At 34.4% G+C, this 13,124-nt stretch overlaps 1 protein-coding gene across 1 annotated transcript; it reads right to left on the reverse strand.

Moving 5' to 3' along the window:
• Positions 1-1,218: 1,218 nt before the first annotated feature.
• On the reverse strand, positions 1,219-11,132 carry LOC145628973 (uncharacterized). The gene is made up of 8 exons (XM_081681426.1): positions 10,948-11,132; positions 8,796-8,887; positions 8,063-8,210; positions 7,612-7,743; positions 7,370-7,519; positions 2,608-4,155; positions 1,847-1,980; positions 1,219-1,753 (listed from the first exon to the last, which is right to left on the reverse strand). The coding sequence occupies exons 1-8, from the start codon at positions 11,053-11,055 to the stop codon at positions 1,606-1,608; spliced, it is 2,460 nt and encodes an 819-aa protein (XP_081537552.1). The 5' UTR covers positions 11,056-11,132; the 3' UTR covers positions 1,219-1,605.
• Positions 11,133-13,124: the final 1,992 nt, after the last annotated feature.

A 13,124-nucleotide genomic window follows, 5' to 3' on the forward strand; every position in this document is an offset into this window, starting at 1 on the left:
AACTGAACTGAATAGAACTGAAATGAATATTTTATGAGAGAAGGAAATTAGGAGCTAAACTGAACTGAACTGAACTGAACTGATTAAAGCTGAATTGAACTGAAATTAAGCTGAAGTGAGCAGGCCCTAACCCCTACAAGGGCTACAACACTTACCTAGTAACTCCTAAATCACTAACGAAATAACCCCTCATGATGGATGGCCACACTGTGTGGCGAAACACATATTAATGAAATATTATTGACTTATTTACAATTTTACTATTTGATAAACAAGATGATAAACTTGTATTTTCTCAATCCAGCCTAATTTAATTGTGAAGGGATCTAATATACAATAATATTATAACATTATATAAAAATAAATACAAGTATATTAATCGACGAATATGAAAGGTAAAAGGTAGACAATTTAGTCATGGTACCCAAACAATGTAGATTGTATGAGATTGATTGACAGCATTTCTTCGTTGACATATAAACATTAATAATAATGCGTAAATATGGCATTTGATTAAGTTGGGTCAGGTTGTGGCTAAGCTTATGGGATTTAAGGTTGTCTAGGCATAGCCTACCACCAATGGGTTGTCTAGATCGGGTTCAAATTTTGTAAGGTAAGGTCTACTACCAATGGGCTGATCCAAGGGTCGATCCAAGGGTTGGCCCGCAAGCTTCTATAAATGGATCGGAAAAGTGGAAAAAAAAAAGGAAAAAACGGTTTTTTTAAGTGTCACGTGCTAGGCGCTTGAAAGTCAACGCTGGAGTCGGGCGTTGACTAGTCGGAATAGCACTTTGTCCCACTTCATAACCAAACACAACTTATAAGGTCCCTTGTTTACAATATTTGTCTTAAATAAAGGTCCTTCCTCACAAAGCCGCCCTCTTAAAAGGTCTTTACTCCTAAATTTTCCATAAAAAAAAATTCTAAAGTATAAAATTACATTACCACATACAATTCACAAACATAAATGCAGGTTAATTTACTAAAGGATCAAAATTGTAAGTTTTAATACACAATTAGGTCAAGAAATTCATACCCTCAAAGAGAGGGGAAGAGGGGTAATTAATTCTATTTTTAATTAAAATAAATAAATAAATAAATAAAATAAAAAATAAAACTTGAAATTTACAAGATGATGGTGGATATTTGGAGATGAACATAATTACTGTTACTGTTACTGTACTTTATTGATAGATCTTGCATCAGCTAGACAGCTAGTACTATAATTAAATACATCTTCACTTGAATGAACAAGAAGCCAGACTATAAAAGATTTCCTGATCCCTTTAATCAAGATATCTGAGGCAAAGAAAAATAAAAAGAGCTTCCTCAAACCGCAGCAAGTTAAATGCAGTAGCAGAGCTAACAGAAGGTTAAACAACAATGATCTACAAAATAAAATGTTGCTCCAATTACGAGAGCTTCTACACCGAATTTCACTGCTATGATCATGTTTATTTCTATAAGAATAAGCTCCTAGGTTTGTGGTTATCAGCATTCACAGCATACATGGACATACCCTACATCTCATTTATATATATATATATTCTCAAGCTTGTATTGATTAGTGGTGCACTCAATCACCACAAGGTTGCTTCTTGTAGTCTATAAACCAAGATTAAGCTTCTCAGCTGGATATACACTGCTTGTACTTCCACTTTTTTGACCCTTCTGCGATGGCTTAGTTTTACCCTGTATCACAAAGTGAATTGGTCGCTTCTTTGCTTCAGAGAGATTCTCACGCCTGTTCTTTCTGTAATGCATAGAAAATGAATTCAACGAGAGAACTTGGTATGCATAGCTTTAACGAAAAGTTACTCATTTGGATAGACTATTCCATACGTACCTGAGATGGAGCAAGAAAACAGCAATGCCTACTAGTGCAGTACCCTTGACAACTGACTTCAGCAATTTCCTTTGGGGCTTATGCACTGGTAGATCTTTTTCGGTATCTTCTTGCTTTACAAATCCAGACTCTCCCTATATGAAGCCAGACAAATGAAAGAACATATTAGATTCCTAAACCAGAAAATAGCTATTCAGGTCATGTGAAATCAGCCACCACCACCCACTATGAATTTTGTGATTGGCATGGTCTATGTAAAGATCTAGAACGTGCGTGCCCTTAATTCTAACCAGTCAAGACTTGGGCTTTATTATTTTCAAAAAATGAGTTTTAGCATGTGTAAGTTTTAATAATTCAGACACGAGATCAACAAGTTTAAGCAAAGAGCAGCAAGTTCAAAAAGGTTCGTATAAAGACTTGTTAGGAGAAAAGAACCTAACAGATTACCAGAACTTTTGGAGAGAAATATACTACTAAAGCAACAGCAAAATAAATGGGGAATTCAATTAGTAAATCCTAATTTCGTAAATGCTTAGGAGCAATCTTGCTATAAATTACCCGTTCAGAGTTAAAAATAGAAGTAAATTCAAAAGCAAAGGGAAACAATTAAAAAAAAAGGTAGGTAGTTTTTTTTTTTTTTTTTTTTTTTTTTTTTTTTTTTTTTTTTTTTTCCACGAAACAACAAAAGAAGCATAGATTTCACACCAAAGAGTTAAGAGGTCACATGCAAATAGATCATCAGCTGATTATGTAGTATTCACCTTTTCCGCCTCTTTCACACAGTGAAGATGCTTATGATTTGTATCTTCCACAATTTTAGGGGATTGAGCTTCTGACTGAGGATCACAAAGAGCTGAAGCAAAACTATTAACAAGATTTGCATTATCTGTGTTACTAAGTTTGTCATCAACACTTTCAACAAGAACATTATGACTCTCAGATCCATTCATGGCATCTTGACAATCGTTTAAGAATTTCGTGCCATTCTCAGCCACAACCACATAAGGTACAGAATTTAGATTCATGTGAGGCATATCCAACAAATTACTTTCATTGACATCCATAAAGTTGTTGCCAGAGTGTTTTTCTGTATAATCTGGTGTGATCTTCTTGTCATCAAATGACATTCTGTCATTTTGTATCGGAGAACGATGAAGCTCTGTATAGATAATAGTGTCTCTTACAAGAAGCGATGGAGATATGCTGCTTGAAGCAATAAATCTTGCAGAATTCAACTGATCATCATTACCATTTGATTTAACAGCAAGCAAAGTTGAGCAATTGCAACTGTGCCCATCACAATCAACAGAACAAGGAGAGTTCTCTTCATGAGACCTCAATTGACCTGCCACATCTTCTGAAGTAGCATTCCCATTAATTAACCTATTATAGCAGGAGTTTTCTCCAACATTTAAAACTTCTGTACATGTATTAGATGCTTGATTCTCACTATCATACAAAAAATCGGGATATTCTGAGGGTTTGGAAACAAAAGGGCCTTGTATTAGAGGCTCACTGGAAAGAACCTTGTCGTCAGTCTTCCCATGAAAACAGGGTTCACCAACATCAAGAACTATGTCACGGATAAATGGTTCATGTTTGACTGAGTTATTGTCCGCTGGTACATCTGTATCACTCAAATATGGAGCCTCAACGACATGAAATTCATCTGTTACAGCACATTTAAGGGGTTCACCCAACTCGAAGTTCTTGTCACAGTCAGCTATAGAAAGGTTGTTTGAAGTTCCAAGATGTTTGTTGCTAATATCATCGCCAATCTGATAAATACCATGAGAAGTTGTATGACTTGTATCTACATCTTTATTATCATGGGATACCCAATCAACTTCATCATTGTTGGCATCTTTGACATTTCCAAAATTCAAATGACTATCTTCCCAATCAATTGGGACATGCCTGACATCACCAAATTGATACCCATGATTAGTCTCACTATTTAGTTCTGGAACTTTACTGCTAATATGAGAGCCAAAATCGTTTGAGGATGGCATGCTAAGCTCTCCATCACTGTAATAATGAGAACAAGGTGAACCAACAGATTCAGCGTTAGATGGAGACAGGTATTCATACTGATCATCGTCCTCATTTTTGAAGTCTGCTCCCATGCTTAACTGTAATTCTGAACGATATTCTCTGACTACTTGTGGTGAACCCGAAATAATTGGAGATTCAGCATCATAAGCATAGTCTGATGATCCAGAAGATTCAGCAACCACAAATCTGCTTTCAGCCTCATCACAATTATCTGAGTAACCATTACTAACAGCGGAGGTTGAATTAGACATCCTCTGCAAATGGCAGTTACAGATTGTCAGGAAAATAGAGCAAAATTATTGAGAGCAATTGCAATAAAATATATTTTCTATTTTCTCTATAAAGAGGAAAGAAAACAATTCGGCTAATACTGAAACAAATATACCCCTTCCTTCCCTTTTATTTGCTCCCCTTTTGGTTTGTCACTTTGGGAGTTTGGGTTTGCCCCATAGGTCCATAGTAACAATGGCTAGAAGGATCACCACCTTCCTCCCACATCTACTACACTGGCTCCAGCAATTCGTCTCTTATGAAGTCCGCAAAAAAAAAAAAAAAAAAAAAAAAAAAAAAAAAAAAAAAAAATCAATCCATCAAAACCTTTATCCCAAAAAATGGAGCCGGCTACATGAACCAAATATTTATCTCCTTTCGCCATCAATGTTCCCTTACCTCTATTCCCTTTTATCCAGTGTTACATGCTCCTGCAAATCCAATTTCTTCATGTTCTTCTTAGCTTCTTCCATCCAAGTCATCTTCGGTCCTCCTTTCCCTCTTCTAAGCTCCCTCAATCTCAACCCTTTACTTTCCTTACTTGTGCATCTTCCCATGATCCCATCTCCGCATGACATGCCTAAACCAACGCAATTGGTCTTCCTTATCTTATCTACAATGTCCGCGACTCTCTCCTTCTAATATCTTCAATTCTAATTCTATCGTTTAAGGCGTTCCCACACATCCATCTTAACAAACGCATCGCCGCTATTTCTATTTTCCTATAATGATCTTTCCTGAATGCCAAACCTTCTAACCCATGTAACAACGTTGGTCTAAAACCCATCCAATAGAATTTTTTTTTTTAACTTTAAAGGTATACTCCGGTCACACAAATATTCCAGATGTTGCTCCCCATTTGAGCCATCCTGACTTAATCATGTGGGATTATATCTTGGTCGATTTCTCCAATCTTCTGCAAAATCCACCCTAGGTATCTAAAATATGCAGTCATGGAAATCTCCTTACCATCCAACATTATTGTATCCCAACTTGACATCCTTGTATTGCTAAAACTACATTCCATGTACTTGGTCTTGCCCCGACTTAATCTGAACCCGAGATTCTAAGAATTTCCTCCATTGCTCCAATTTGGCATTAACCCCACCTCTAGTTTTATCCATTAACACAATAACAATATCATCTACAAACAACATACACTAAAGTATCTTACCTTGAATCAGCCTTGTTAGTTCATCCTCCATTATTGCAAAGAGGAAAGGACTAATGCCAACTCTTGGTGTTAATAGGGTAATCCTTTGTTACTCCCCCTACAAGTCTTTATATTTGTCTTGACATCTAGACACATATCCTTAATTAGGTCAACACACTTACAAGGAATAACCATCTTAGTAATTACCAAAGCACATCTCTTGACACCTTATTATAAGTCTTTTCTAAGACAATGATAATCATGTGTTATTCCTATGTCCTTGCATTATAATGTTCCAACATGTTCCTTATCAAATGCATAGCCTTCATGGTAGATCGTCCTAGCATAAACATAAATTGGTTTTTGGAGATTCTCATAAATTTCCTCAGTCTCAAGTCTTATCACTCCCTCCCATAATTTCTTGGTGAGACTTATGAGTTTTATACCTCGATAGTATGAGCAATCTTGAGCATCCCCTTTGCTCTTATAAATTGGTACCAAAGTGCTCAACCAATTAAAAATAAATAAATATAAAAAAGCAAAAAAAAGTAACAAAACCCCTGATATGTCCATTTTATATAGTGTTTTACCCCCGTCTCTTGGTCGTTATTAGTAGTGTTTTTGCTCTTTCGGGCCACTTTTATTACTAATTTGTGTGTTCTAGTGTTTTCGTAGTTTTAGTTGTATTTTACAGGAAATTGCACTCTTGGAGCATTTTCCCGGGCTTTATGGATCGACTACGGAAGCTAGAAGGATACGACCACTCTTGAAGCCCAGGATCGGTGAGAGCCGGTGATTAAGGGCTCGGTATGTGATCCCGGGGTTATTGGATCGATTAATCAAGACCCGATGAGGAAACTTAGATTGGGCCGAGGAATTGAGCCCAATCGAAATCCAAGCCTCGAAGAAGAAGACCGGGCCTGATCGGGCAAGCATACGCCCGATCGGGCGGCTGCGCGCATAAGGACCCTCAAGGAAGAGCCGCGCCCGATCGGGTGAGCGTAAGCTCGATCGGGCGCGGCACATCAGTAGCGGGCAAGACAAAAAGGCGGGCCCGATCGGGCGGCCCTTCGCCCGATCGGGCGCGTGTTTTCTTAGGACCTGATTAAGTTTAGTTTTAATTTTTGTTTTAGGAAAGGTTTAAATACGATTATGTACGGAATTATTAGCTGACCTTCTTTCTTAGACTTTCTCTCTCTACTTAGTATTTTTCTCTCTCTTAAATTCTCTCTAAACTTTTGTTCTTAATACTTCCTTTAATTCCAGATTTATTTTTGGTACAATTTCTTCCCTTTTTAATTTAAGCTATTTTAATTGTTTTCTTGATTATGCTTTTAATTATTTACTTGATTGGCTTAGTTATGATGATTAGTGAGTAGTTCCATTCTAGGGTTTATGGGGATCCATAATTAATATGAAGGGATAGTTTGTTATTATTGATTATTGATATTGCATGATAATTTCCTATTGAATTGTTTTAATTCTTTGCAATTAGATTATGAATCGAGCAGATGTAATTTGATTGTGAATGTTTAGCAATATTGAATTGATGAATCGAGCAGATGTTGATTTAATATTAAAGACTAATTTTAATAGGAACTTAGGTCTAGTAAATTGCGAGAGCCTATGTTGATTAATAAATTGCGAGAGCCTGTTAATCATGTTATCTGTGCATTGTTAATTATTAATTATTTCGTTCTATCCCGGAATATTAATTATTGGTGAACCTGTGACCCTAGGTTTCCTTATTATTGATTCTTTTCTCCCTAAACTTATTCTTCGTAGTATAGAATTCATACCTAAAAATATTGGTTACTTAGATAATTTAGATTATAATAATTAATTAGAATTAAAAAGACCTGTTTCCCTGTGGAGTTCGACCCTACTTCCCTATCTACTTTAGTTAGTGATTTAGGTAATTATTTTTTATTAGGGGATACGACTTTACCCTGTCAACCCCAATGGGGAAAACAAAAATGGACAGCGGGTGTAGTAAGACTACTTGTCCTCTATTCTTGTTATACTTCCAAACTTTACAAACATACCTGCCAAACTCTAACCCTTGAAACCTTTTCTACTTCCTGTTCAGCTGAGAGTGAAGAGGTTGACTGTGACATCTCTAGGCTCTTCCGAATGCCTTCAACCATGTCAGTCGGCATTGCTAAAGTGCAAGTGACACTATCAAAATCAGGAACCTACACACGTTTACAATTACAGCAATACAATCAATTAAACAATATGAACCAAAAAAAAAGACTTTGTACACAAATGATGTTGGAGATATTACATTTAAATCTCTTAACCGTGATTTTTTTGATAGAGAACGTAAACACATGCAAACTTTTCGAGTGTTCCTCCTTTCCACAACATCAGAGGGAGCAAAGAGATCAATTCCGTCTATGCCCAGATTTTTGCACATCTGCAAATTGAAAAGGATCTTAAAACAGGTTGCTAATATTTCTAATATTAGACACCATAACACTCAAATGCTCATGCTGATGGGTTTCAGTTGGTTAATGATTCACATAGCCTAATTAATATAATTCAACAGTAATCCACTAAAGAGGGAACTCATATTTGCAATTTCTTTAACAGATGAATATAAAAATGAAGCCTGGACAGATAAATGACCATATATTCAATGAAGTGCAGGAAATAAATTGATGAGCACAAGGATAATAATGCATGAGTGCAGTATCAGACTATCAGTAAAAGGAGGTCCTTGGTGTAATCCCTACCCTTAAAAATGAATCAACATTATAATAGGGCATATATCTCCGAGTGCTCTTGTTTGATGCAAGAGTTTTCCATTCATACACTTTATTCTGAGTATCATCCACATGAAGTAATGGTATCCTTTTAGATATCACCTCAGACACTTCAAATCTACAAAAACAAACAGAATGTAAGCAAATTATCCATCAATGGAACATCAAACTGAGGGCCTAAGGCAAAAGCAAAATAGAGCACATGTAAATTACTTGTAGTCTTGTACTCTCGAGTCTTAAGACAAAAAGTGTTGATACTTCTTTCAAATTGCTGTTAATTATGACAAATAAGAACTAAATCTAATAAACACTAATTATTAAAACAACTTCCAGTAAGAAGATAATCCCCGAAGGTTAAATTTATTTAAAATCTTCAATGCATAACAGAATTTGGCAACTTAATAGAGCATGATCCGTCTGATCAATGAGTAGCTAAGTTCATCCAACCTTGTCAAAATTTCACAAACAAGGCATCTCAAAATTTTCTGTGAGCTAAAAGGTAAGATACACTGCTCTAGCCTTTTATGTGTACAAGAACCCCCCCCCCCCCCCCTCTTTCAGCTTCTCAGTTTTGTTGACACAAAGAAAATGTACGTTGGTTTCCAATTTTCCATGAATTATTAGTAGTGTTAAGAGAGTGTACAACACTACAACAAGTTGGAGGAAACAAAATGTAATAAAATGAGTGCAAAAAAGATCTTACAGTAGCTCCCCATCAGCAAGTAAATCTGAGATGTCTATCTGTTCATCAAATCTTATCTGCAACACTTCTCCAAGCCATATTCTTGCTTGAGTCTGTGGCATAAAGTACAATACAACATTGGAACTTGATTTATAATATGTGATGTTTCTCAAAAGTTTACAGGTCAAATTCAAAATAAACCCCAACACATAATATGGAAAGGATAATACGGATGCATATAATAAGCCAAAAAAAAGAAGGAAAGAGGGGGGGGGGGGGGGTCGAAGGGTTTCCTAACTGTTGAATCATATGTTGGTTCTTAAGAAACAATAAGAGCATATTTGACTCCATGTGTTGTACTCCTTCCACCCAGAATTAATAGTCACATCATCAAAGAGTAACATGACAGGCAAATCAGCCAACTTATCAAATAGGACTTCAATAAGTTAGGACCTAAAGGATTTTCTAGTTATTGAATCATATCTTGGTTTTAATAAGAACATGTATGAATGTATGATTATTGATTGTACTCACCTCCACCCGGAATTAGTAGTCACATGATTCCAACTCTTTTTATGTCCCAATTCACAATTGTGTAATTACTGTGATATCATCAGTTGTCTGACTTGTCTCGCATTTGACTGTTCATTGTACTAATACTTTTCGTAGCAACACATATTATCCACACCTACATTTTTTATTTTTTTTGGGGAATAGATCCACATCTAAAAATTTAAATCACTAGACACATATTTTCAATAAATTCCTCTTTTATTTTTTATTGCAAACAAGGGCCAACGCCAAACAAAACCAAAGAAACTAAGCTACCACAGAAGCTCATTTATTTTGATTAGAGGAACATCGAAATAAACCAGCCTCTCTTCAAGAACAACCCCTACATTAGTCAATGCAGTCAATCTATCGGCTACTTTATTCCCTTCAATAAATACTAATTGCCAGTTATTGGACAAAGTTTTAAAAAAGAAAATAAAAATAAAAAAAGGAACTACTTCATAATAAGCCATGATCAAATATTCAAAGGAGAGTTATCATACAACTGTACTTTCTTCAATTTTCAAAACAAAAAAGGTTGAAAAACTTGAACCCGTTTTTCAGACGGAGTAATTACAAGCCAATGACTACTAAACTAAAGTCAAAAAGATTTAAGATTCACAAATTCTTTTTTTTAGTACAAGAAAAAGCAGTAATATGCTTAAACTGCCAAACACCATCCCTTAATTCACGCCATAATATCTGAAAAAAAAATCCCATGCTAATGTAATGTGCTGTATAAATAATTTATATAACAGTAAAAAAAATTAAATATCAACCAATAAACATTTAAAATATCTAAATTCCTATCCTACTTCTAATCTTCTATTGCTTTACAAAAATTAAGCTTAAAAGTATTTGTCTATTTGACATAGCAACATTGCAAAATACTCCACCAAAATTCTATACGAAAAAAAATACAAGGTTGCGATTGTACACTCACATTAATTCCAATTGTTTGAATTTTGTGATGGTGTTATTATATTGTACTCATAAATTACCAAGATTTTTTCTATTTGGTTTAATTAAATATGTATATTCTATAATCATTTTTTTAGTTTGAATACATGGGTATTTTTCATTTCACCTAAAATATCGTTGATTTTCAACCTATTCAAAACTAAAGTTACTTAATTATTCTTACAAAAACAATAGTTTTTTTTTTCTTTTTTTTTTTTTTTTTGTGTTCCATCTGGTTCCCTACCAAGTGTAGTCCCAATCACCACTACACCAACAACCAATTGGTACAAAAACAATAGTTTTATAGTTTATTATGAGTATTTATCTAATTTTTTTGGCAAATACAAATCAACAAAATTTAAACTCTCCCCGTAATAATCAGTATGTAGTTCAACTTTATTTTATTTATTTTTTTTTTTTTTTAAAAAAAAAAAACAGTTGTTCAACTTAGCTAAAAGCCTTTTTAAAAAAATCAAAAAAAAAAAAAAAAAAAAAAAAAAAAAAAAAACCTACAACATACGAGTATTTGATCCTGGCTTAATGCCTCATTTGAATAAAATAAAAAAAAACGAGTATTTGATATTTAAAATTGATATCACACTTAAAAATAGAAATAATTTGAATAAAACCCAAATTAAAAATTAAAAAGAAAAAGAAAAACCTGCAAGTAAGCATCGTCAAGCTCACGGAAGTTAGACTCAGTTGACGACATCCTTTGCGGCGGCTCATCTTCTACAACCACCGTCGACGCCGCCGTAACACCGACCATCTTCCGCCGCCGCAAACTCTTCCCGCCAAAAAATTGAGGAGAGAGAAAGAGGTAGACAGATAGAAAGTGTGGGGCTTTTGCTGGTACTTAGGTGGAATTTTGAGATGTGATCCTTAAAGTCTCCACCCTTTTTTCTCTTTTATTTATTTATTTATTTATTTAAATTGATAATTGAATTTTTACAAAAATTAGAAAAGACAAATAATTTATTCTGGGAAGATATATGCCTTAAATTAATGGTGATATCACTCATATAGTGTGATATGCAATTATATTCATTATTATTGTTGTCTGTGAGTTGCTTTTTTCATTTTTTGTTTTTGACTAAAAATATAGGTCACTTTCTCTAATTACGTTTGCTTATTGCAGAAAGAACTGTGTGAACCTGGTCCACAATAATATATTATTGTGGTTCCGAGGTCTGTACACACGCAACTGACATAATATTGACCATAGTGACGCTTAATTTTAACATAATAACCTTATTTTTAAAGTGGCAACCTTTATTAAAACTACTACAACATTTAATAATAGTGTGAACTTGAAATACGACGTTATTACCCTAATTTTAACATAGTGGCCTTTATTATTCATATTGATCAGAATATAAAATATTTCATTAAAAAAACTAACCACTTAGGCATATATTACGAAAATGCCTTTTATTTCAACATAGTGACCCTTTTTTAATTATAGTGACCCCTTTTTTTGTTAATAAAACAACCATAGTTTCTCTAATGTTAGTGGTCCACAATAAATTAGTGTGAATCAGGTCCATTTAAGAAATTGTATGCTTATTGCTAATGCATAAATTCAATTATTAAGTGAGCCCTTTCCCTAAATAATGTTGGGAAATTATCTAATTCCCAAATTACAGCTATTCTTTTTTTAATTCCCACTATACCGTCCACGTCAGCTAAGGAAAACAAACCCGTTTTTTTTTTTTTTTTTTTTTTTTCTCGGTCCAGCAACAAACCGCTACTTCAAGTAGCGGTGTTATTATGAGAATAAATCACTACTTGAAGTAGCGGTTTTAATTTTGTAAACCGCTACTTCAAGTAGCGGTTTTCCTCAAAACACCGCTACTTGAAGTAGCAGTTTATGAAATTAAAACCGCTACTTCAAGTAGCGGTTTATGGTTTGTTTTGTAAGTTTTTCCTTAAAAACAAAATATCTGTAAATCAGTCAAAATTAAACCTTCAAGTACTTGAATAGTTGTATCCCCAAGTTCCATTAACCTTTGATAATCGGTGCAATTTGGCGTGCAATCGGTGTCGGCAATCACAAATCCTTTGATATATCCTCGTTTCTGGTTATATTCTTACAGCAATCATTGTCGGCAAACAACTGTAGGAAGGCGTCGATGGTGGCGAAAACGGCTTCCAATGCGAGGGATTGCTGCGTTGGAAGGCTACTTAAGGAGTGTCGTTCGAATTTTTTTTTTTTTTTTTCTTTTTGGATGATTTTGCTGAATTACTTTACAGGGGAAGGGGAGAAAGTGATTTTATTAAAAAATTAATTAGTAAATAAGTAAACCGCTACTTGAAGTAGCGGTTTTTACTTTTTAGTAGCACACCGCTACTTGAAGTAGCGGTTTTCTAATAAACCCGTTTTTTAAAAAAAAATTCCCACTGAACCGATGACGTGGACGGTATGGTGGGAATTAAAAAAAGAGTAGCTATAATTTGGGAATTAGATAATTTCCCAACATTATTTAGGGAAAGGACCCAAGTATGGTTTTTATAATTGAAATTTCGACTTGCTTTTCAATTTTTCATATAATCATATTTAAGATGTTTTAAAATGTTAGACGCACTTTTAGCTTATTTACGTTTTATTTTATTGGAAAACTCATTATACTATCTTAATACCTTACCTCCCCATCGCTATTAACGTGTGTTAGGTTTACGGAATTTTGGTATAGAGTCATGTAATTTAAATCTCATACCTTACCTTCTAGGTATGAATTTTGAAAACCTTAAGAGAAAGATAAGTTTTATTAATGCTAGACATCCAAGGACTATCTATATTTCAAAATCAATGCCCTATTTTGAGTGGCACATTTCACA

The sequence above is a fragment of the Chenopodium album genome, chromosome 4 (assembly GCF_948465745.1).
Source record: "Chenopodium album chromosome 4, dcCheAlbu1.1, whole genome shotgun sequence".
In the NCBI taxonomy this organism is placed as follows: domain Eukaryota; kingdom Viridiplantae; phylum Streptophyta; class Magnoliopsida; order Caryophyllales; family Amaranthaceae; genus Chenopodium; species Chenopodium album.